Source organism: Salvelinus namaycush, chromosome 8, assembly GCF_016432855.1.
Source record: "Salvelinus namaycush isolate Seneca chromosome 8, SaNama_1.0, whole genome shotgun sequence".
NCBI classification, from domain to species: Eukaryota; Metazoa; Chordata; class Actinopteri; order Salmoniformes; family Salmonidae; genus Salvelinus; species Salvelinus namaycush.
Genome location: NC_052314.1, coordinates 11708890 through 11734688, shown reverse-complemented (window position 1 = coordinate 11734688; position 25799 = coordinate 11708890). Strand labels below are relative to the sequence as shown.

At 44.6% G+C, this 25799-nt stretch overlaps 1 protein-coding gene across 1 annotated transcript in view; it reads right to left on the bottom strand.

Moving 5' to 3' along the window:
• Positions 1–239: 239 nt before the first annotated feature.
• The window catches only part of LOC120051824 (voltage-dependent calcium channel subunit alpha-2/delta-4-like), a 71706-nt gene continuing 46146 nt past the window's right edge, over positions 240–25799 (bottom strand). Inside the window, exons 25-34 of the mRNA XM_038998707.1 lie at positions 9207–9268; positions 8245–8289; positions 8107–8169; positions 3138–3208; positions 2667–2742; positions 2349–2401; positions 2144–2199; positions 1092–1209; positions 610–808; positions 240–341 (exon numbers count right to left, since the gene is read on the bottom strand). Of these exons, the coding sequence (XP_038854635.1) occupies positions 240–341; positions 610–808; positions 1092–1209; positions 2144–2199; positions 2349–2401; positions 2667–2742; positions 3138–3208; positions 8107–8169; positions 8245–8289; positions 9207–9268 (845 nt within the window). The remainder of the gene's footprint in view (positions 342–609; positions 809–1091; positions 1210–2143; positions 2200–2348; positions 2402–2666; positions 2743–3137; positions 3209–8106; positions 8170–8244; positions 8290–9206; positions 9269–25799) is intronic.

The following is a 25799-nucleotide window of genomic DNA, read 5'->3' as shown; positions in this document are numbered from 1 at the left end:
AATTGAGGCATTTGTTAGGACTGGTTCGTTTCTTTCTCTATCGGTGTGGGAAAAGGAGTCTTACAAGAAAATAGCCCTTTTATTGTTACTCCAGAGTTGACTTGAACTACTGTGTTAGTAGGTTATTTACGTAGTTGTAGGTCTTTTAGAAAATGTACAAAAATGGAATGTTAAGATTGTTTAGTCTGCATTCTCATGTCCATCTGAGAACCACAGGCCATAAGAGAGATGGAGCCTGGTTAATTCCATCTGCGCAGGGCCAATGAGGTGGCCAGAGAAGCCAAGAAGAGGGCCACCGATAGGCTGATCTCTGAAGCTCCTCCACAGTCCTTGGCATTTTCCTACAATCAGCAAGAAGACCATTTCAATATTAACACAAAACGTCATGGAAACTGCTGTGACTTCACTGCTACTGCTTTATATTGATTGACACAATATTCTACTTTGACTATTCATCTGTAGGACTAGAAGTACATTTAAATTGAACAAACACTTCTCTCTTTCAATTTCAACATGCCTGCAATGCAAACATTGTAACCAGCAACTGTAATTAAGTCAATATTATGCCATTATACAACCAGTTAAAAAGAGAGGAGGAGGATGGCTGACCTTAGGATGGTAGGCATGGCAGGACTTTGGGCGCCGCCGGACTTTCTGAGATTTCATCCTGTTACACTTGACTGATGCGTTGTATTTGACTTCTTTGGGCTCCAGGGTGATGGAGGAGTACTGCCGGGAGCAGTCACAGTCCGCCTGAACCACCATCAACACCAGGTTACTGTCAGGGACTGCCTGCACCACAAACATCCTGCCACACAAAATATTAAGTTAACATTACATAGAATTATATAGTCATTTAAGGTAACACTTTATTTTATTGTTAGTATCTCTGTGTAACATCACTCCAAACATTCTGGAACAGAACACATTCATTTAACATTCCATTATGGAACACAACACATTCAGCTATCAATACATTGTGGATACATTGAAAAAAAATGTAGTCAAAATGCAGTTCAGATAATTGCAGGTAGGTATCATGGCCACAAGATGGCGCCACCACTGTGGAGTTGACTGAGGAGGTTTCTTACTTCTGACAGCGTCCACATTTGAGGAGGCTGTTGGTCTCTTTGATGGAGTTGTCTAACATGAAGCCAGGATACTCTGTGTCACACGGCTGCAACGCGTCCGTCCTCTTTGCTTTATGGGCTAATGAGGATAAAGTTGTTTGTTTCAAAGACATGCATAGCCTACTCGCGCAGGCGCTGGCCCATGCACACGCACACGTACACACACACACACTTCCTACCCAGAAGTAGGCACCCATCCGAGAGCTGTGGAGCTCTACTCACATGTATGGTAGCCAGCCTTGGCTGTGTTAGGAATCCCGGTGGAGAGGATAGGAGATGGAGGGGCACCATTCACCATGGAGATGAACATGTCAATGGGATCGGCATACAGTCAAATGATAGCCATGGGGGACAAAACGGTTGGGAGAAAGCAATTGGATGAGAGAAATGGTTGGGAGAAAGCAATTGGATGAAGAGAAAATGAATTGTGAACCATGAGATATGGTATGAAAACTGCAGGATGATTCAGCAAATGTATATGAAAGCACAAACATGTATTCAGACTGTTATACAGTCACCACTAGCCTTAGTCACTGTTCTAGCCGGCTACCACCTGGTACTCTCCCCTGCACCTTCGAGACTGCTGCCCCATGGACATAGTCATTGAACACTGGTCACATTAATAATGTTCACATACTGTTTTACCCACTTTATATGTATATACTGTATTCTAGTCATGGCTCATCCTATATAACTACTGCTGTACACACCTTCTCTATTCATATACTGTCCATACTGTCTATTCACATCATTATTTGTATATATATTTATATTCCAGTCTCTGACATTGCTCCATCTGATATTTCTTACTTTCTTATTTTTCTGGATTATGTGTGTATTGTTTTATTTTATATTACCAGGTGTTGCTGCACCTGCGATAACATCTGTAAATCTGTGTATGCGACCAATCAATTTAGATTTGATTTGAAGTTTGGTGTAGGACTCTACCTCCACAAGTATGTATCCAAACCTCTTTGCAATGGCCTTTGTCACAAAATATTGAGAGCATTTACCATCTACAACGTAATCCGAGTGCCATAGCCCACAGAAGTTGAACTCCAGTAAGAACCTGTGCAGAAGCAGAGTTGTTGGGAGAGAAAATCAAGTGTCAAAAACAATTCAGTTCAGTTCAAAACAACATTACACTAGAGTGATGACAAACAGCATATACACACCATTTTTCATAAACTCAGCCTGAAATGTGCATTTCACACTTACATCAACATGTGAGAGAAGAACCATTTAATCACTGCAGCAAGGCCATAGAAAGGCTACAGGAAGGAGAGATAGAGATACAGTGAGATACAGAGATACAGAGAGAGAGAGAAAGAGGGAGCGAGAGAGAGACACACAGAGAAAGAGGGAGAGAGAGAGAAAGATGAAAGAGAATAAAACATAGGTAACCCAAGTGAAAGAGAACAAGAAGAGAGCATCCGTTAAGTAATTATATTTTACAACCAGCAGGCAGCACATAACAAACGTTTCAGCAAATAGTGCCTTCTTCAGGGTTAAGAAATATTGATAAAGATGACTCACGCTGAGCAGAGGGCGAGCACTACTGGAATGACTGTGTCCTGATCTGCACATTCCCTGGTAGTCATACAACGACACCCTGTTGGACACACAACAATAAGCCTTTTACTGCACTGGGCTAAATCAGGGTCACACAGAGTGTTTCTTGGTAGTATTAAACAAATCTACTTCAAAAAAAAGTATACACCTCACACACATGGTTATGGGCCTAATAAAAAGAACACATGTGTACCATGTCACATATAGAGCTGAAATGTATTCAATGTTGAGTTTGCATCCTAATATGACACTTTATATACATCACAGAAGACTGAAATATAGCAAACTGTTTGACGTAGAAGCACCAGATTTTCGGCGGTAAAAAAAGTTGACTGCAGGAAAGGGTCTACGAAGTTAGGGGTTACATAACCTTGCACAATAGGATCAATCAATGGGATAATATCCATATATCCATCGTAATGTAGCTCCTCTTACTTCTTGTACATGCCCGACTTAATCAACGCTGCCATCACAGACCCGTCCACTTCCCCAAAGAAACGTCCGACCTGTAGAGACGATGACAGGAGGGGGTTATATTCAGAGATGACATCATCTAGGTCTACAGAGCCTTCTGACTATACAAGGGATCTCTTTTGCATCAGAGAGATGGAGCCAGAGGGAGATTGCGTAACACCAAGAATAGCCTTCAGTACCTTATTGCTTCAAATCTGCATGACCTAGCACAAACTCCCATAGCAACACCATCAATTAGACACAGCCACAAGAGGCTAAACTTAATATGCCCTCTTGCTCCTTACAGTATTCTGTACCTCTATGTATTTACCTGTTACTATCATGTACTGTTTGGTTAGTCGTTTTACACTTCACAGGGTGATACTGTTGTCTGTGAATGAGTGTCACAGCTTATTTAACATGACAGAAAGGTTAACCTCATATACAGTACAGTATACACTCCCCTCTATCTGTCTTCTCTTACTGTAGCACATCCCTGTACTCTGAATTATTCAAGGTCACTTTGTTTAAGCCACACTGTCCAAGTTTCCAAGTCATCCTCCCTCCTCGTCCCGTTTCTCTCTAACTGCGGCTGACACTTTATTTCAATCTCAGGGAGAAGGGAAGGGGACGCATTTCCCTGTGGCTTTTTAAGAGATGCAGTGTTTGCCGAGGGTCTGTGTGTGTGTGTCTGTGTGAGTATGTGTGTCTGTGTCTGTGTCTGTCTCTGTGTTTGTCTGTGTGAGTGTGTGTGTCTGTGTGAGTATGTGTGTCTGTGTGAGTATGTGTGTCTGTCTCTGTGTGTCTCTGTGTGTCTGTGTGAGTGTGTGTGTGTGTGTGTGTGTGTGTGCCTGTGTGTCTGTCTCTGTGTGAGTATGTGTGTCTGTCTCTGTGTGTCTGTGTGAGTGTGTGTCTGTCTCTGTGTGAGTATGTGTGTCTGTCTCTGTGTGTCTGTGTGTGTGTGTGTCTGTGTGTGTGTGTCTGTGTGTCTGTGTCGGTGTGTGTGAGTGTGTGTCTGTGTGTGTCTGTGTGTGTGTGTGTGTGTGTGTGTGTGAGTGTCAGTGTGTGTGTGTGTGTGTGTGTCTGTCTCTGTGTGTATGTGTGTCTGTCTCTGTGTGTCTGTGTGTGTGTGTGTGTGTCTGTGTGTGTGTGTGTGTGTGTGTGTGTGTGTGTGTGTGTGTGTGTGTGTGTGTGTGTGTGTGTGTGTGTGTGTGTGTGTCTGTGTCTGTGTGTGTGTGAGTGTGTGTGTGAGTGAGTGTGAGTGAGTGTGTGTGTCTGTGTGTGTGTCTGTGTGTGTGTGTGTGTGTGTGTGTGTGTGTGTGTGTGTGTGTGTGTGTGTGTGTGTGTGTCTGTGTGTCTGTGTGTCTGTGTGTCTGTGTGTCTGTGTGAGTGTGTGTGTGTGTGTGTGTCTGTGTGTCTGTGTGTCTGTGTGAGTGTGTGTGTTTGCCGAGTGTGAGCTCTGGTCCCTGGGTCCCTGAAACCAGAGCTCGGAATGGAACTTGACGCTCTATTTACCTGAAAGAAATGCAGTGAAATAAAAACGCAACAACGTTTCGGTGCAAAACTTGGCAAACAATGCATCCATCCTAGGACAGAAATCTAATGCAGAACCAAAACAGCAGTGTGTCCTCCATCAAATCTATTACCAACATACTACATGTTGTGTTGTCAGCATCTAGACTTTGTTTCTGCTTAGTCACACTCTAGTACGAGCTATGTACATCAGAAATTCTAAGGAAGTTGGTTATGACCCATTTCTTCAAGGCAGCACTGTACTCCTTCCGTATCTTGAATGATTAAATATTTACAGAGCTCTGCCTTAGCCCAATCCTTCTCTCTGAATAAAAAGGGGGAGCACTTGGTGTTCCCACAAAACTTTGTCAAAGTCCTAACCTCAGCAAAATGTTACGGGGTTGCACTTTATCATAATATCTGCTTACTAAGGTTTGCTTTAGTGCCTTACTGAAACATAAACATATTGAATTAAGAGGGAAAATTTAAATACGTGCATCCTTGGTTTGGCCTGAGTAGTCTTAATGTCAGTAAATGTTTTATTTAATCGGGACTGGCAGTGATACAGTAGGAATATGTATACACTGACAGGCCGAACAAGATGGTGTGTGTGTGTTTGTTTCACTCACCTCCAGCCCACACTCCTCCTTAACCCCAAAGATATCTTTTTTCATTATGAAATGATGACAAATATTAATTACATTCCACCCATGAGGCCAACATATTGTGATTTGCTCATTTGACTGCAGGAAATTATGAATTTAATCTGCATTCGTTTTTATCAAAGTGGTTTTAGTAGACCATGGTAATCCCAGGGTACACGCATGATATAAGATACCACTGACTACCTACTATAATGTGTAGTATAATAGGGTCTTATAGCCCCCCACGGTCATAGTCTTCAAGTGCATTCTAAGATTTAAGGGCCCAATACCCACCACACTGTTATGCTATGAACACTTATGTTATGAACACTGCCATGGCCCTTGTCCATTCCACCCCACTAATTCTCAGTAATACGGTTTGTCCAGTCCTCCCTCTACAGTCAAGTAAAGGTGGCGTGGGCTGCTTGGTACCTTTAGCTCCAGTTAGTGATAAGGTGGCGGCTTACTGTCTTTAGCCCCAGTTAATCAGTCAGTTCTCTGCTAATTCCTGTAAGAGGGATTAGGACCATAAATGTCCTGAAATCCTATGAGTGCTCCAGGTGTTGTTTTGGCCTGTTACTTACTGCCTCACAGTGTGCTCTTCTCTCTCAATTCAGTTAAATTCAACAGACTTTATTAACATGGCAAGTTAAATGAATTACATTGTCAAAGTACACATACTGTATGAAGTGGCTCTATGGCAATTCAGATGGCTGATTGAGGACCTTTTAACTGAAGAATGTGTAACTTTTCTACGATTGTGTTTTTTTTCTCTGTTTTGCTTTTCGTAGTGTATTGATATATATATTTTTTGTAATTACAGGGCTCATCTGTAAAAGAGACCTTGGTCTCAGCATGACTCCCTGTCAAAATAAAGGTACAACAAAATGGTTGGACTAACAGTTATAAAGTAATACTAATAACAGGCGTAGTAGCAGTGGAAATTATATTAACATTAACAGCAACTACAACAATTGTCATGAGAATATTATTAAATTAAAGTAATGGCAGTAGGCTAATTGTAACATGGCTGAGGAGCCACATGGCATGGTATGAAAGACAAAACACAACGCCAAATACTATTGTTACATTGTACTTTTCACTGGCTGTCCCTCAGGTTGTGGCTGGATTACACAAATTTGGCTGACAAAACTGCACATTTTGACTGAAAATAGTCTGGGTAGCCATTTGATTAGATGTTCAGGAGTCTTACGGCTTGGGGGTAGAAGCTGTTTAGAAGCCTCTTGGACCTAGACTTGGCGCTACGGTACCGCTTGCCGTGCGATAGCAGAGAGAACAGTCTATGACTAGGGTGGTTGGAGTCCTTGACAATTTTTAGGGCCTTCCTCTGACACCACCTGGTATAGAGGTCCTGGATGGCACGAAGCTTGGCCCCAGTGATGTACTGGTTCGTTCGCTCTACCCTATGGAGTGCCTTGCGGTCGGAGGTTGAGCAGTTGCCATACCAGACAGTGATGCAACCAGTCAGGATGCTCTCGATGGTGCAGCTGTAGAACCTTTTGAGGATCTGAGCAACCATGCCAAATCTTTTCAGTCTCTTGAGGGGGAATAGGTTTTGTCGTGCCCGCTTCATGACTGTCATGGTGTGCTTGGACCATGTTAGTTTGTTGATGATGTGGACACCAAGGTACTTGAAGCTCTCAACCTGCTCCACTGCAGCCCTGTCGCTGAGAATGGGGGCATGCTCGGTCCTCTTTTTCCTGTATTCCACAATAATCACCTTTGTCTTGATCACGTTGAGGGAGAGGTTGTTGTCCTGGCACCACACATCCAGGTCTCTGACCTCCTCCCTATAGGCTGTCTCGTCGTTGTCGGTGATCAGGACTACCACTGTTGTGTCATCGGCAAATTTAATGATGGTGTTGAAGTCGTGCCTGGCCATGCAGTCATGAGTGAACAGGTAGTACAAGAGGGGGCTGAGCACGCACCCCTGAGGGGCCCCGGTGTTGAGGATCAGCGTCGCGGATGTGTTGTTACCTACCCTTACCACCTGGGGGTGGCCCGTCAGAAAGTCCAGGATCCAGTTGCAGAGGGAGGGGTTTACTCCCAGGGTTCTTAGCTTATTGATGAGCTTTGAGGTTTGAGTCTTTGACACAGTGTAATAGGAAATGCAGCTCTGTCTCTACCTCTCCCCGGGGGCAGAGTGAGCACAGCCCGTCCTCTCTGGGCAGCCAGGTTTGCCTGTGACGACTGGACTCTATGGGCAGGCTGTTCTTTCTTTTTCTTCTCCCCCCCTCTCTCTGCCACCCCCTCTCTCTGCCACCCCCTCTCTCTGCCACCCTATCTATCTATCTATCTATCTATCTATCTATCTATCTATCTATCTATCTATCTATCTATCTATCTATCTATCTATCTATCTATCTATCTATCTATCTATCTATCTATCTATCTATCTATCTATCTATCTATCTATCTATCTATCTATCTATCTATCTATCTATCTATCTATTGTTGTTAAGGAGACACCTGCGCTGAACATGCCCTCTAAGAAATGTGTTAAGATGCGACCACCTGACCTTACGTGTATTTACATGGTCAAGCCGACCAGATAGTGATTATATAAATGATCCCTCCCTTGGTCTGCTGATCTGCTTACGGTTCAACGTGTTCATTAACAACAGTTATCATTCATTACATAACAAAGCATGTATGATGTACTATATGTGGGCTACATAAGAGTTGTCAACTGGTGTATCATGGTGGTGGTGTTAGCTGAACGGATTGGTTTGATCTGTTCGGGTCACTGGGTGGTCATGCTGTCAGACCCTTACCTCTGACCTCTCTTTAGAGACTATGATGAAGCCGTTGCTGTCCACAAGGAAACAGTTGACATCCTGGAGGAATAAGAGACAGGACATTAGTTAAACAGTATTGGCACTTATTCAATGATGAACAGGCTCAGTACTTACAGTGCTCTGACAGCTGAGAGGGCAGACACCTTCCACTTCAGTACACTGGAGAGAGAGAAGAGAGAGAAGAGATGGACGAACGGACGGACGGACGGACGGACAGACAGACAGACAGACAGACAGACAGACAGACAGACAGACAGACAGACAGACAGACAGACAGACAGACAGACAGACAGACAGACAGACAGACAGACAGACAGACAGACAGACAGACAGACAGACAGACAGACAGACAGACAGACAGACAGACAGACAGACAGACAGACAGACATAAAGGTCAAGGTATTGAATAAGGTCGACCACCACTCAGATTCACATGAATCATGTGACTGATAGCTGTATATGGATTTGGAACATATCAACCACCATAACAACAACATAAACATGACTGGTTCTACAGCCAGTCAATATGGTGTGATAACTTCTACACTCTAGAGAGGAGTTCATGTACTGTATCAACAGAAAATAAAAGGTCACTGTTTACGTACGTCTGTGTCAGCGGGCTGTGAGTGGACGTGAGAGACAGAGGTAGACCAGGAGAAAGACAAAGAGACAGAGAGATGATAAAGAATTAGCACTTAGCAGATAATCCTAAAATATACATATGTAGGATATTTTGCTGTTGATCATTTCAGACGTTACTTTACGAAAAATTTACCAAACCCTTCAAAAATGTCCATTAATTATAATCCACATAATAATTCACATTTCCTGTTGCTGCAGGATTATTTTCCTGCTGTGGCAAACTGGCTCAAATTAAGATCCTACATCTGTAGTGATGTCACACATTGTGTGTATGTGATCCCTGCGCAGGAACTGATCCTGTGACCTTGACGTTGCCATGCTCTTACCAACTGAGCCAGAGATGGATTTGTGTCAGTAGTGTGTGTGTGTGTGTGTGTGTGTGTGTGTGTGTGTGTGTGTGTGTGTGTGTGTGTGTGTGTGTGTTGCTCCCTCACCTGGAAGGCAATGGTCCATAGCCTCTTCTCCAGCATCTCCAAGGACATCTGCACCCCAATGGCTAAAAATAGAACACACACACAGGTCAGTTGAGAGAGGAAAACATGGACTCTGCAAAAACCCTGAAGCCTAATTTACTGTGTCCGTCTGTGAGTGACTATTGAGAGGCTGGGTGGGTGTGGTGTTGGGCATTATAGTGTGACAGGAAATCAATCAGGCCTTCAGTTCACCTCTATGCAGTTTGCTCAGTTAGCATCAGGCTTCTGCTGTTTGCATGCAAATGGACACTGTAGTACCACTGATGGGCTAGCATGTTTATTATCTAAGCATAACAGTGGTGGAAAAGGTACCCAATTGTCATACTTGAGTAAAAGTTAAGATACCTTAATAGAAAATGACTGAAGTAAAAGTAAAAGTCACCCAGTAAAATAATACTTGAGTAAAAGTCTAAAAGTATTTGATTTAAAATATACTTAAGTATCAAAAGTAAATGTAATTACTCAAATATACTTAAGTATCAAAAGTAAAATAATTTAAAATTCCTTTTATTAAGCTAACCAGACGGCACCCTTTTCTTATTTTAAAAAATACCGATAGCCAGAGGGCACACTCCAACATTCCAACATCATTTACAAACGAAGCATGTGTGTTTAGTGAGTCCACCAGATCAGAGGCAGTAGGGATGACCAGGGATGTTCTGTCCTGCTAAGCATTCACAATGTAACGAGTACTTTTGATTGTCAAGGAAAATGTATGGAGTAAAAAGTACATTATTTTCTTTCTGAATGTAGTGAGTAAAAGTAAAAGTAGTCAAAAATATAAATAGTAAAGTAAATTACAGATACCCCAAAAACTACTTCAGAAGTACTTTAAAGTATTTTTACTTGAGTACTTTACACCACAAATGCGTAGTCACTTTACAAATGACCTCGACTAACTTGTACCCCTGCACATTGACTCGGTACCGGTACCGCCTGTATATAGCCTCGTTATTGTTAAGTCATTTTCTCGAGGTACTTTTTATTTTTTATTTTTTACTTTCGTTAATTTAATAAATATTTTCTTAACTCTATTTCTTTAACTGCAATGTTGGTTAAGGGCTTGTAAGTAAGCATTTCACAGTAAGGTCTACACTTGTCGTATTCGACACATGACAAATCAAGTTGGATTTGATTTGAGGCGTGCGTTACAGGTAAATTGTGTTTGGGAAGGGTGAGACTCTGAACACATCTACCAGGCTTTCACGGTAGCTCTGTGCTTGTTGATACTTCTGCAGAGTTCTGTGTCGTGAGATATCAATGCTTCATTTCACCAGATGGTTACTTAATTGTCTTGTTAAAATGGTAATTAGCTATTGATTGTCTGATGTTATGCCTATATCATGTCTCTCTTTTTGTTGTGGATCTCTTTTGACGCAATGCAATTTCTGTGAATAACAGACAACAAAAGTACTAATCTAAACTCATCTAATATCATCTAACCTCATCTAACATCATCTAACCTCATCTAACATCATCTAACCTAATCTCATATCATCTAACCTCATCTAATATCATCTAACCTCATTTTATATAATCTAACCTCATCTTATATCATCTAACCTCATTTTATATCATCTAACCTCATCTTATATCATCTAACCTCATCTTATATCATCTAACCTCATCTCATATCATCTAACCTCATCTAATATCATCTTACCTCATTTTATATAATCTAACCTCATTTTATATCATCTAACCTCATTTTATATAATCTAACCTCATCTTATATCATCTAACCTCATCTTATATCATCTAACCTCATCTTATATCATCTAACCTCATTTTATATAAAATTAACCTCATCTTATATCATCTAACCTCATCTTATATCATCTAACCTCATCTAACCTAGTAATTATGCAATTTACTCAAATTTTATGATGGCTCACACACACATGCAGGCAAGTAAATTGCATAATTACTAGGTTAGATGATATTAAATGTGTGTAAATATACAAAAGTATGTGGACATCCCTTCAAATTAGCGGATTCGACTATTTCAGCCACACTCATTGCTGACAGGTGTATAAAATTGAGCACAGCCATGCAATCTCCATAGACAAACGTTGGCAGTAGAATGGCCTTACTGAAGAGCTCAGTGACTTTCAATGTGGCACCGTCATAGGATGCCACCTTTCCAACAAGTCAGCTCTTCAAATCTCTGCCCTGTTAGAGCTGCCCTGGTCAATTGTAAGTGCTGTTATTGTGTAGTGGAAACGTCTAGGAGCAACAACGGCTCAGCTGCAAAGTGCTAGGCCACACAAGCTCACAGAACGGGACTGCCAAGTGCTGAAGCGTGTAGCGCGTAAAAATCATCCGTCCTCGGTTATAACACTTTCTACTGAGTTCAAAACTGCCTCTGGCAGCAACGTCAGCAAAATACATGTTTGTCGGGAGCTTCATGAAATGGGTGTCCATGACTGAGCAGCTGCACACAAGCCTAAGATCACTATGCGCAATACCAAGCATCGGCTGGAGGGGTGTAAAGCTAGCCACCATTGCAGTGGAAACGCGTTCTCTGGAGTCACCATCTGGCAGTCTGACGGACGAATCTGGGTTCGGTGGATGCCAGAAGAACGCTACCTGCCCCAATGCATAGTGCTAACTGTAAAGTTTGGTGGATGAGGAATAATGGTCTGTGGCTGTTTTTCATGATTCGGGCTCGGTCCCTTAGTTCCAGTGAAGGGAAATCTTAATGCTACAGCATACAATGACATTCTGGAGAATGCTGTGCTTCCAACTTTGTGGCAGTTTGGTGAAGGCCCTTTCCTGTTTCAGCATGACAATGCCCCCGTGCACAAAGCGAGGTCCATACAGAAATGGTTGGTAGAGATCGGTGTGGAAGAACTTGACTGGCACCTTTGGAATGAATTGGAACGTCGACTGCGAGCCAGGCCTAATCGCCCAACATCAGTGCCCGACCTCACTAATGCTCTTGTGGCTGAATGGAAGCAAGTCCCTGCAGAAATGTTCCAAAATCTAGTGGAAAACCTTCCCAGAAAGAGTGGAGGCTGTTATAGCAGCAAAGGGGTGACCAACTCAATATGAATGCCCATGATTTTGGAATGAGATGTTTGACGAGCAGGTGTGTAGTGTCTTTTGGTCATGTGGTGTCGGTACGATGCACACACAAACACACCCAGTCTGATCACTCTACTAATGAGTCCTTCTGACCAAAACCATGTCATCTGCAGTCCGGAGAAGGAGGACCACACACACTGACTGATTGACTGACTGAATTAATGACAAGGTGATATTCAACACCAATGACAGGTTGATAACAAAGATATATCTTTAAGCCACATCTTTAAGCCCCCTTGGAGTAGAGTAAGTTGTTGGTGACCTCTAATTGGACAGAACAGAGGAGGAGCCAATCAGAAGACCTATACCTCCCTGTCAGACACTGCCTACCTTTCCAGCAAGACCAATGACACAGCAGAATGAGTCAAGAACAGATTCTGTCTATCTCATAATGACATGATCCTTATCAGTGGAAGTCAGGCTGCCTGGCACGAGCCACTGGTGCAGCAGGGGTGCTTTTATTGTTTTGCAGTTTTTCTGCAGTCAATAGTCTTCCACCAGATGCAAAGCTGAAAGTAATGGAAAAAGAGGCACACACACCAACCATCACTAGGCATTTTAGGACAAATGCAGCTCAGGGTCCAGGATTTACAACAGCCTATAGAGACACTCTGATCTTCTGTGAGGTACTGAGCTTTATCAGCTGATTCCTCCCGCCATCACAACCCCCCTCTCTCTCTCTCTCTCTCTCTCTCTCTCTCTCTCTCTCTCTCTCTCTCTCTCTCTCTCTCTCTCTCTCTCTCTCTCTCTCTCTCTCTCTCTCTCTCTCTCTCTCTCTCTCTCTCTCTCTCTCTCTCTCTCTCTCTCTCTCTCTCTCTCTCTCTCTCTCTCTCTCTCTCTCTCTCTCTCTCTCTCTCTCTCTCTCTCTCTCTCTCTCTCTCTCTCTCTCTCTCTCTCCCCCCCTCCCCCGTTCCCTCTTCCCCTCCTGCTCTCTCTCTCTCTCTCTCTCCCTCTCCCCTCGCTCTCTCTCCCTCCCCCTCTCCTTACCCTCTCTTTCCCCATTTTATCTCCCCCATTCTCTCTCTCTCTTCCTCCTGCTCTCCCTCTCCCCCTCTCTCCCTCCCCCTCTCTCCCCACTCTTCCCCTTTCTCTCTCTCCCTCTCCCTCCTGCTCTCCCTCTGTCCTGCTCTCCCTCTCCCCCATTCTCCCCCTCTCTCTCCCTCTCCCCTCACTCTCTCTCTCTCTCTCTCTCTCTTCCCTATCTCTTCTCTCTCTCCCTCCTTTTCCACTCTCCCCCCCCCCCCTCTCTCTCCTTCTCTCTCTCTCTCCCCCGTTCCCTCTCCCCCTTTCTCTCTCCCTTTCCCTCTCCCCCTCCTGCTCTCTCCCTCTCTCCCATTCTCTCTCTCTCTCTCTCTCCCTCTCCCCTCGCACTCTCTCTCCCTCTCCCCTCGCACTCTCTCTCCCTCCCCCTCTCTTTACCCTCTCTTCCCCTTTCCCCCTCTCTCTCTCCCCCCATTTTATCTCCCCCATTCTCTCTCTCTTCCTCCTGCTCTCCCTCTCCCCCTCTCTCCCTCGCCCTCTCTCCCCACTCTTCCCCTTTCTCTCTCTCCCTCTCCCTCCTGCTCTGCCTCTCCCCCCTCGCTCTCTCTCTCCTGCTCTCCCTCTCCCCCATTCTCTCTCTCCCTCTCTCTCTCTCTCCCTCCCCCTCTTCCCCTTTCCCCCCTCTCTCCCCATTTTATCTCCCCCATTCTCTCTCTCTCTCTCTCTCTCCTGCTCTCCCTCTCCCCTTCGCTCTCTTCCCCCTCTCTCCCTCCCCCTCTCTCCCCACTCTTCCCCTTTCTCTCTCTCTCTCCCTCCTGCTCTCCCTCTCCCCCCTCGCTCTCTTTCCCTCCCCCTCGCTCTCTCCCCCCCCTCTCCCCCTCCCCCCCTCTCTCCTCATCTCACTCTCTCTCTTTTCGTCAAACCAAGCTTCATGCACACACACACAGCTAGACTGAACCTCTGGACAGTAGTGTACTCCAACTACCAGGAAAGCACAGTCGGTAAGAGGACCTGAGAGGAGAGGAGAGGTGAGAGAGAGAGAGACCGCTCCGAGAGGCAGAGAGAAGGAGGAAGCAGAGGAGAAGACAGGAGTTTAAGAGCATGTGTTTGTTCCCTTGGGACCCCAGCATCCAGGATACACAGAGATACAGCAGGAACCAGGACCTTTCTCCAAACACCTCCATTAGCAGCAACATCAGATGAAGCATATTGTTTTTTCCACACAGGGAGGATAAACGATACTACTGAAGCACTTTTCTTATTTAAGAGCTATAGCACTTTGGAGACTGAGACATCACCAGATGGTGAGTAATGCACTGGCTGTGTGAGAGAGCGAGAGAGAGAGTGTGCTGCTGCTCTGTGTGTGTAGAAGTATCTGTTGTTAGGGAGGTTTTCCCTTTCTCTATGCTTCTTGTGAAAAAATATTCCAGCTACTAGGCTAATGCATTGAGTCTGTTTGCAGGTAAGACATTTTTTATTTTTTTCCACTGTTTTCCCCCTCATTCCAGTGCAATTATCAGAAAGAACTAATCCATAAACTTGTGGGAGCAAAACACAACCAAGGGAAATTGTCCTTGTCCAAGCTGCAGTGAGGTACAGTAGCATTGCAATGCAGGTAGTGTGTACTGGGATGAAAACAGGACTTTATAAAATGTAAAAGACTACAGACATAAAGTAGAGTTAGTAGCTGAATAACCTTATATATCAACTCTGCATACATACATCTAGTAGTTAGTAGCTGAATAACCTTATACGTATATCAACTCTGCATACATACATCTAGTAGTTAGTAGCTGAATAACCTTATATATCAACTCTGCATACAGACATCTAGTAGTTAGTAGCTGAATAACCTTATATATCAACTCTGCATACAGACATCTAGTAGTTAGTAGCTGAATAACCTTATACGTATATCAACTCTGCATACAGACATCTAGTAGTTAGTAGCTGAATAACCTTATATATCAACTCTGCATACAGACATCTAGTAGTTAGTAGCTGAATAACCTTATACGTATATCAACTCTGCATACAGACGTCTAGTAGTTAGTAGCTGAATAACCTTATATATCAACTCTGCATACAGACATCTAGTATCGGGGGTGGATTTTTAAATAATACTGCTTACTATAAGGTAGTAAATTAATATAACATAAATGGACATGTTCTATAGATGTATAGTTACACACTGTATAGCCTTCTTTATAGTACATCGACCCTTTTGGTTTTGCGGTCTAACAACAACACAGTTTAGGATGAGAAATAATGTAGAATAAATGACGTATTATAGATTTAGAGCGTGAGTTCACACTGGGGGCCATGTGTGGTTTTATGTGTGTGTTCTATGTGTGGTTTTATGTGTGGTTTTAAGTGTTCTGTGTGTGGTTTTAAGTGTTCTGTGTGTGGTTTTATGTGTTCTACGTGTGGTTTTATGTGTTCTACATGTGGTTTTATGTGTTCTACGTGTGGTTTTATGTGTTCTACGTGTGGTGTTATGTGTTCTACGTGTGGTGTTATGTGTTCTATGTGTGGTTCTATGTGTTCTATGTGTGGTTTTGTGTGTTCTATGTGTGGTTTTATGTGTTCTATGTGTGGTTCAATGTGTTCTATGTGTGGTTCTATGTGTGGTTCTATGTGTTCGATGTGTGGTTTTTGTGTTCTATGTGTGGTTTCATGTGTTCTATGTGTGGTTCTATGTGTGGTTTTTGTGTGTAGTTTTATGTGTTCTATGTGTGTAACGATTCTCGTTGGTGGAAGGAGAGGAGGACCAAAATGCAGCGTGGTAAGTGTTCGTCATATTTTAATTTCAAACTGAACACTACACAAAATAACAACGATAAGAAAAACGAAACAGTTCTGTAAGGTGAACAGACACTAGACAGAAAATAAACACCCACAACCCATAGTGGGAAAACAGGCTACCTAAATATGATTCTCAATCAGAGACAACGATCGACAGCTGCCTCTGATTGAGAACCATATCAGGCCAGACATAGAAATACAACATAGAAAACAGAACATAGACTACCCACCCAAACTCACGCCCTGACCAACCTAACACAAAGACATAAAAAGAAACTAAGGTCAGAACGTGACAGTACCCCCCCCCCCCCCAAAGGTGCGGACTCCGGCCACAAAACCTGAACCTATAGGGGAGGGTCTGTGTGGGCGTCTGTCCGCGGTGGCGGCTCTGGCGCGGGACGTGGGCCCCACTCCACCATAGTCTTTGCCCGCTTAAGTGGCGCCTTTGGAGCGGCGACCCTAGCTGCCGACCTCGGACTGGGAACCCTTGCAGCGGGCCCCGAATAGATGGGATACTCCGGCAGCGCCGTAGTGAAAGGCGACTCCGGCGGCTCCTGACTGACGGGCGGCTCCGGCAGCTCCTGACAGACGGGCGGCTCCGGCAGCTCAGGACAGACGGGCGGCTCCGGCAGCTCAGGACAGACGGGCGGCTCCGGCAGCTCCTGACAGACGGGCGGCTCCGGCAGCTCAGGACAGACGGGCGGCTCCGGCTGCTCAGGACAGACGGGCGGCTCCGGCAGCTCAGGACAGACGGGCGGCTCCGGCAGCTCAGGACAGACGGGCGGCTCCGGCTGCTCCGGACAGGAGGGAGACTCCGGCTGCTCCGGACAAGAGGGAGACTCCGGCTGCTCCGGACAAGAGGGAGACTCCGGCTGCTCCGGACAAGAGGGAGACTCCGGCTGCTCCGGACAAGAGGGAGACTCCGGCTGCTCCGGACAAGAGGGAGACTCCGGCTGCTCCGGACAAGAGGGAGACTCCGGCTGCTCCGGACTGGAGGGAGACTCCGGCTGCTCCGGACTGGAGGGAGACTCCGGCTGCTCCGGACCGGAGGGAGACTCTGGCTGCTCCGGACCAGAGGGCGTCGCTGGAGGCTCCGGACTAGAAGGCGTCGCAGGAGGCTCCGGACTAGAGGGCGTCGCAGGAGGCTCCGGACTAGAGGGCGTCGCTGGAGGCTCTGGACTGACGTCCTTCGTTGGAGGCCTCATGCCATGGATCCTCACCGGAGGCTTCGTGCCATGGATCCTCAATGGAGGATTCGTGCCATGGATCCTCACAGGAGGCTTCGTGCCATGGATCATCACTGGAGGCTTCGTGCCATGGATCATCACTGGAGGCTTCGTGCCATGGATCATCACTGGAGGCTTCGTGCCATGGATTATCACTGGAGGCTTCTTGCCATGGATCACCACTGGAGGCTTCGTGCCATGGATTATCACTGGAAGCTTCTTGCCATGGATTATCACTGGAGGCTTCGTGCCATGGATTATCACTGGAGGCTTCGTGCCATGGATTATCACTGGAATGGAGAGACACATAGGAGGCCTGGCTCTGGGAGAAGGCACAGAACTCACCAGGCTGGGGAGACATGCAGGAGGCCTTGTCCTTGGCCGAGGCACCGGATGCACTGGACCGTGGAGGCGCACTGGCGGTCTCGAGCGCAGAGCTAGCACCACTCGTCCTGGCTGGATCCCCCCTGTAGCCCGGCAAGTGCGGGGAGTTGGAACAGGCCGCACTGGGCTGTGCTGGCGAACTGGAGACACCGTGCGTAGGGCTGGTGCAGTATACCCCGGGCCGAGGAGACGCACTGGAGACCAGATGCGCTGAGCCGGCATCATCCCTCCTGGCTCGATGCCCACTCTAGCCCAGCCGATTCGAGGAGCTGCGATGTAGCGCACCGGGCTATGCGTGCACACTGGGGACACCTTGCGCTTCTCCGCATAACACGGTGCCTGCCCAGTCACTCTCTTGCCACGGTAAGCACGGGGAGTTGGCTCAGGTCTTCTACCTGAGTCCGCCAATCTACCCGTGTGCCCCCCCCCCCCCCCCAAAAAAGTTCTGGGGCTGCCTCTCGTGCCCGTTTCCTCGCGCCAATTCCTCGTAGTGGCACCGCTCCGCTCAAGCTGCCTCCAGCTCCTCTTTCGGACGGCGATACTCCCCCGGCTGTGCCCAAGGTCCTTTGCCATCCAAAATTTCCTCCCATGTCCAGGAGTCCAGAACCCTCTGCTCCTGGTTACCACGCTGCTTGGTCCTTTTCTGGTGGGTGGTTCTGTAACGATTCTCGTTGGTGGAAGGAGAGGAGGACCAAAATGCAGCGTGGTAAGTGTTCGTCATATTTTAATTTCAAACTGAACACTACACAAAATAACAACGATAAGAAAAACGAAACAATTCTGTAAGGTGAACAGACACTAGACAGAAAATAAACACCCACAACCCATAGTGGGAAAACAGGCTACCTAAATATGATTCTCAATCAGAGACAACGATCGACAGCTGCCTCTGATTGAGAACCATATCAGCCCAAACATAGAAATACAACAACATAGATAACAGAACATAGACTACCCACCCAAACTCACGCCCTGACCAACCTAACACAAAGACATAAAAAGAAACTAAGGTCAGAACGTGACAATGTGTGGTTTTATGTGTTCTGTGTGTGATTTTATGTGTTCTATGTGTGGTTTTATGTGTTCTATGTGGGGTTCTATGTGTTGTTCTATGTGTTCTATGCCGATGACGTGGATGTCGATTAAGGCATGCCCACGCACCTTTCTGATTCAGAGAAGTTAGGTTATATGCGGAAGACACATTTCAGTTGAATGCATTCAGTTGTCCAACTGACTAGGTATCCCCCTTTCCCTTCCTTTCTATGTGTTGTGTTGTTTTATGTGTTGTTTTATGTGTTCTTTTATGTTTTCTATGTGTTGTTCTATGTTTTGTTCTACACTATATATACAAACGTATGTGGACACCACATCAAATTAGTGGATTCGACTATTTCAGCCACACCCATTGCTGACAGGTGTATAAAATCGAGCACACTGCCATGCAATCTCCATAGACAAACATTGGCAGTGGAATGGCCTTACTGAAGAGCTCAGTGACTTTCAACGCGGCACCGTCATAGGATGACACTTTTTCAACAAGTCAGTTCGTCAAATTTCTGCCCTGCTAGATCTGCCCCGGTCAACTGTAAGTGCTGTTATTGTGAAGTGAAAACACCTAGGAGCACCAACGGCTCAGCTGCAAAGTGGTAGGCCACACAAGCTCACAGAAAGTGGCCGCCGAGTGCTGAAGCCCGTAGTGCGTAAAAATCGCCTGTCCTGGGTTGCAATACTCACTACCGAGTTCCAAACTGTCTCTGGAAGCAACGTCAGCACAATAACTGTTCATCAGGAGCTTCATAAAATTAGTTTCCATTGCCGAGCAGCCGCCCACAAGCCTAAGATCACCATGCGCAATGCCAAGCATCAGCTGAAGTGGTGTAAAGTTCACTGTCATTGGATTCTGGAGCAGTGGAAATTCGTTCTCTGGAGTGATGAATCACGATTCACCATCTAGCAGTCCGACGGACGAATCTTGGTTTGGCGGAAGCATAGTGCATAGTGCCAACTGTAAAGTTTGGTGGAGGAGGAATAATGGTCTGGGGCAGTTTTTCATGGTTCGGGCTAGATCTCTTGGTTCCATTGAAGGGAAATCTTAACTCTACAGCATACAATGACATTCTAGATGATTCTGTGCTTCCAACTTTGTGGCAACAGTTTGGGAAGGCCCTTTCCTGTTTCAGCATGACAATGCCCCCGTGCACGAAGCGAGGTCCATACAGAAATGGTTTGTCGAGAACTTGACTTGCCTGCATAGAGCCCTGACCTCAACCCCATCGAACACCTTTGGGACGAATTGGAACGCCGACTGCGAGCCAGGCCTAATCGCCCAACATCAGTGCCCGACCTCACTAATGCTCTTGTGGCTGAATGGAAGCAAGTCCCTGCAGCAATGTTCCATCATCTAGTGGAAAGCCTTCCCAAAAGACTAGAGGCTGTTATAGCAGCAAAGGGGGGACCAACTCCTTATTTCAGTTTTTTCTGATTGCTTAGGCACCATCTTTGAAACTTTAGGCTATTTTTGCAGAACTCTACCACTAACCACAAAACCTTACACCAAACATTATACATCTCTTGTAAAAGCAAACAATTCTTGTAAAACTCTTCAAACTCTTAAAACAAATTGTGTTTCTGCGTCAATACAGTACACACAAACCATCATTTGAATAAGTACACGAAGCACCAACTAGGCACTGATAGTAAAAATGAAAAACACTTGTGGCTTTTTCTTTTTCTGTGTGCAGTGCACAGCATTTTTTTTTTTTTTTGTCATACATGTAGTAAACACACAGGTATCCAAATGTGTAAAGTATGGAAGTGTTTTCCGAACATAACACACCGTCAACACAAATAAGGGGAAAACATATATATATATATATTTTTCAAAATGTTCTAACACTCCTCAAAAAACAAAAGCACAGTAGAAGAAAACAAAAACATTTGTGGTAGAAAAATAAGAAGAGAAAAAAAAGGAGGCTCCATCTCGTCCTTGGTGGGTCTGGCCATAAGACTTCATCCACATCACATGCCATGTTGTCTTGACGAAGGCAACGTGGAAAGTATCACATGCCTGGCATGACCCCTGATCGATGTCTCCACAAGCCTCCTCCATTGCCTGTAGAAGGGGATTGGTGGGGCTGGCGATCATACACCTTCCAACGCAATGTAGAGAATAATTCTTCAATAGGATTCCAGAACGGAGCGTATAGGGGAGATTTGAGTGCGATGAAAAGTGGGTGACCTGTGAACCAATTGCGGCCCACAGCAGCCCGGTGGAAACTAACATTGTCCCAGATGATAACGTACCTGCGCTGCTCTGGTCCCTGGTCATTGGGATTAGTCTGTTGTGGAGGGTGTCCAGAAATGTGATAATGTGTGCAGTGTTGTATGGGCCTGTTGTATGGGCATGATGGTGAAGGATGCCGTTTTGACTAATAGCCACACACATTGTTATGTTGCCTCCACGTTGTCCCGGGACGTTGATGATGGCACGGTATCTGATGATATTTCTGCCACGGCCCCTTGTTTTTGCAAGGTTGAAACCTGCCTCGTCCACATATATTAGCTCATGATGCACTGCATCTTTTTTAGCTCCATGACTCTCTGAAAGAGACAAGACAAAACAATGTAGCACAGTATGAAAAGACAGGGATCAGTCAATATGATTGAGCACCATACACTTCCAGATCCAGTACCAATGATAGGATAGTATAGCTTACCTGCACATATTCATACCTCAGTTGTTGAACACGGTCTGAGTTTCTTTCGAAGGGGACTCTGTACAGCTGCTTCATCCTAAATCTATTGCGTTTCAGTAGACGAGAAAGTGCAGAGAGACTCACTCTGTTGACGTTTTGGAATATAGTGTTATCTGCCATTATGTGGTCCTGCAGTTCTCTGAGTCTGATGCAGCTATTTGCAATGACCATATTTACAATGTGGGTCTCCTGCTCTGAGGTGAACAGTCGACCTCTTCCACCAGATACTGGTTTTCTTGCAGTTCTGTAAAACATTTGAATGGTTTTAGTGATAGATCCTTCTCATTATGAAAGTACAGTACATACTAATGTACCAGTAAGACTACAGCACTTACAGTTACTTACCGGTTCTCATTTCGATATATCCGGATGATACCTGCAACAGTATAGCGGCTCAGATTTGGTTGAACCTGTTGCCCAGCCTCCCTCATGCTCATCCTATGGTGGACAACATGGTCAACCACAGTCGCTCTGATTTCATCAGTTTATTGTTTTCCTGACTACCCTTCCTCGTCTTCTTCCCCGTCCTCTCCTCCCCCCCGTCCTACTTCACCTCGTCCTTCTCCTCCTCTAGTTTTCACCCCTCTTACTCTCTGTCCAATATTGGCCTCCATTGTTGTCCAAACCAATTGTTTATCAGTGGCCTATTTATAGTGCTCCATCTCTGATTTGTAAGTGAACTCATTATCTAAAAGTGTTTTCACATGTGTCAGTGTGGAAAGGAAATTGGCGGAATAGTGTAGCAATGTAGGGACCAATGTTAACAGTATTGCTATTAGTGTGTTATTAAATTGCAAATTGAGTGTAAAGCAGTGAGTTGTATTTACAGTTTTGCAAAAAGTGTGTTATAAAATTACAAACTGAGTGTAAAAAAGAGAACGTGCATTCAATTTGGCAACACTTGATGAATGCATTGGCTACAAGTGTTAATGGTTTCAGACTATAGTGCTTCAAGAATTACTGTTAGTGTTTAAGCATTCAGAAAAAACTGTAATGCCCATGATTTTGGAGATGTTTGACAGTGTCCACATACCTTTGGTCATGTAGTGTATGTGTTCAATGTGTTCTACACTACTGGTCAAAAGTTTTAGAACACCAACTCATTCAATTATTATAAAAAAAATTACTATTTATTTTACTAATAGTGAATACATCAAACCTATGAAATAACACATATGAAATCATATAGTAAGCAAAAAAGTGTTAAACAAATCAAAATATATTTAGTATTTTAGACTCTTCAAAGTAGCCACCCTTTGCCTTGATGACAGCTTTGCACACTCTTGGCATTCTCTCAACCAGCTTCATGAGGTAATCACCTGGAATGCATTTCAATTAACAGAAATTATTTGTGGAATTTCATTCCTTCTTAATGCGTTTGAGCCAATCAGTTGTGTTGTGACAAGGTAGGGTGATATACAGAAGATAGCCCTTTTTGGTAAAATACCAAGTCCATATTATGACAAGAACAGTGCAAATAAGCAAAGAGAAACAACAGTCCATCATTACTTTAAGACATGAAGGTCAGTCAATACGGAACATTTCAAGAATTTTGAAAGTTTCTTCAAGTGCAGTCGCATAAACCATCAAACGCTACAATGAAACTAGCTTTCATGAGGACCGCCACAGGAAAGGAAGACCGAGAGTTACCTCTGCTGCAGAGGTCAAGTTCATTAGAGTTACCAGCCTCAGAAATTGCAGCCCAAATAAATGCTTCAGAGTTCAAATAACAGACACATCTCAACATCAACTGTTCAGAGGAGACTGCCTGAATCAGGCCTTCATGGTCGAATTTCTGCAAAGAAAGCACTACTAAAGGACACCAATAAGAAGAAGAGACTTGCTTGGGCCAAGAAACACTGGAAACAATGGACATTAGACCGGTGGAAATTTGTCCTTTGGTCTGGAGACCAAATTGGAGATTTTTGGTTCCAACTGCTGTGTCTTTGTGAGATTTTGATTAAAAATTTCTTTTTTAACCTTAATTTAACTTGGCAAGTCAGTTAAGAACAAATTCTTATTTACAATGATGGCCTAGGAGCAGTGGGTTAACTGCCTTGTTCAGGGGCAGAACAACAGATTTGTACCTTGTCAGCTTGGGGAGTTGATCTAGCAACCGTTTGGTTACTGGCCCAATGCTATAACCACTAGGCTACCTGCCGCCCCAATGTGGTGTGGGTGAACGGATGATCTCTGCATGTGTATTTCCCACCGTAAAGCATAGAGGAGGAGGTGTTATGGTGTGGGGGTCCTTTGCTGGTGACACTGTCTGTGATTTATTTAGAATTCAAGGCACACTTAACCAGCATGGCTACCACAGTATTCTGCAGAGATACGCCATCCCATCTGGTTTGGGCTTAGTGGGACTATCATTTGTTTTTCAACAGGACAATGACCCAACACACCTCCAGGCTGTGTAAGGGCTATTTTAACAAGAAGGAGAAAGATGAGTGCTGCGTCAGATGACCTGGCCTCCACAATCTCCCGACCTCAACCAAATTGAGATGGTTTGGGATGAGTTGGACCGCAGAGTGAAGGAAAAGCAGCCAACAAGTGCCCAGCAAATGTGGGAATTCCTTCAAGACTATTGGAAAAGCATTCCAGGTGAAGCTGGCTGAGAGATTGCAAAGCTGTTATTAAGGCAAAAGGGTGGCTATTTGAAGAATCTCAAATATATTAATTTGTTTAACACTTTTTAGGTTCAACATGATTCCATATGTGTTATTTTATAGTTTTGATGTCTTCACTATTATTCTACAATGTAGAAAATAGTAAAAATAAAGAAAAATCCTTGAATGAGTAGCTGTTCTAAAACTTTTGACTGGTAGTGTACGTGTTGTTCTATGTCTTGTTATATGTGTTTTACGTGTGGCTCTACAGGGGCTTGCGAAAGTATTCACACCCCGTAGCATTTTTCGTATTATGTTGCCTTACAACCTGGAATTAAAATGTATTTTTTGGGGGTTTATATCATTTGATTTACACAACATGCATACCACATTGAAGATGCAAAATATTTTCTTTTGTGAAACAAACAAGAAACAACACAAAAAAATGAAAACTTGAGCGTGCATAACTATTCAGCGTGCATAGCAATTACAGCTGCAAGTCTATTGGGGTATGTCTCTAGAAGCTTGGCACATTTAGCCACTGGGAATTTTGCCAATTCTTCAAGGCAAAACTGCTCCAGCTCCTTCTAGTTGGATGGGTTCCGCTGGTGTACAGCAATCTTTAAGTCATACCACAAATTCTCAATTGGATTGAGGTCTGGGCTTTGACTAGGCCATTCCAAGACATTTAAATGTTTCCCCTTAAACCACTCAAGTGTTGCTTTAGCAGTATGCTTAGGGTCATTGTCCTGCTGGAAGGTGAACCTCCGTCCCAGTCTCAAATCTCTGGAAGACTGAAACAGGTTTCCCTCAAGAATTTCCCTGTATTTAGCGCCATCCATCATTCCTTCAATTCTGACCAGTTTCCCAGTCCCTGCCGATGAAAAACATACCCACAGCATGATGCTGCCACCACCATGCTTCACTGTGGGGATGGTGTTCTTGGGGTGATGAGAGGTGTTGGGTTTGCGCCAGACGTAGCGTTTTCCTTGATGGCGAAAAAGCTCAATTTTAGTCTCATCTGACCAGAGTACCTTCTTCCATATGTTAAGGGAGTCTCCCACATGCCTTTTCGCGAACACCAAACGTGTTTGCTTATTTTCTTCTTAAAGCAATGGCTTTTTTCTGGCCACTCTTCCATAAAGCCCAGCTCTGTGGAGTGTACGGCTTAAAGTGGTCCTATGGACAGATACTCCAATCTCCGCTGTGGAGGTTTGCAGCTCCTTAAAAGTTATCTTTGGTCTCTTTGTTGCCTCTGATTAATGCCCTCCTTGCCTGGTCTGTGAGTTTTGGTGGGTGGCCCCCTCTTGGCAGGTTTGTCGTTATGCCATATTCTTTCCATTTTTTTTATAATGGATTTAATGGTGCTCCGTGCGATGTTCAAAGTTTCAGATATTTTTTTATAACCCAACCCTGATCTGTACTTCTCCACAACTTTGTCCCTGACCTGTTTGGAGAGCTCCTTGGTCTTCATGGTGCCGCTTGCTTGGTGGTGCCCCTTGTTTAGTGGTGTTGCAGACTCTGGGGCCTTTCAGAACAGGTGTATATATACTGAGATCATGTGACACTTAGATTGCACACAGGTGGACTAATTATGTGACTTCTGAAGGTAATTGGTTGCACCAGATCATATTTAGGGGCTTCATAGCAAAGGGGGGTGAATAAATGTACACACCACGTTTTTTAAATTTTTTAAAATAGTTTTTT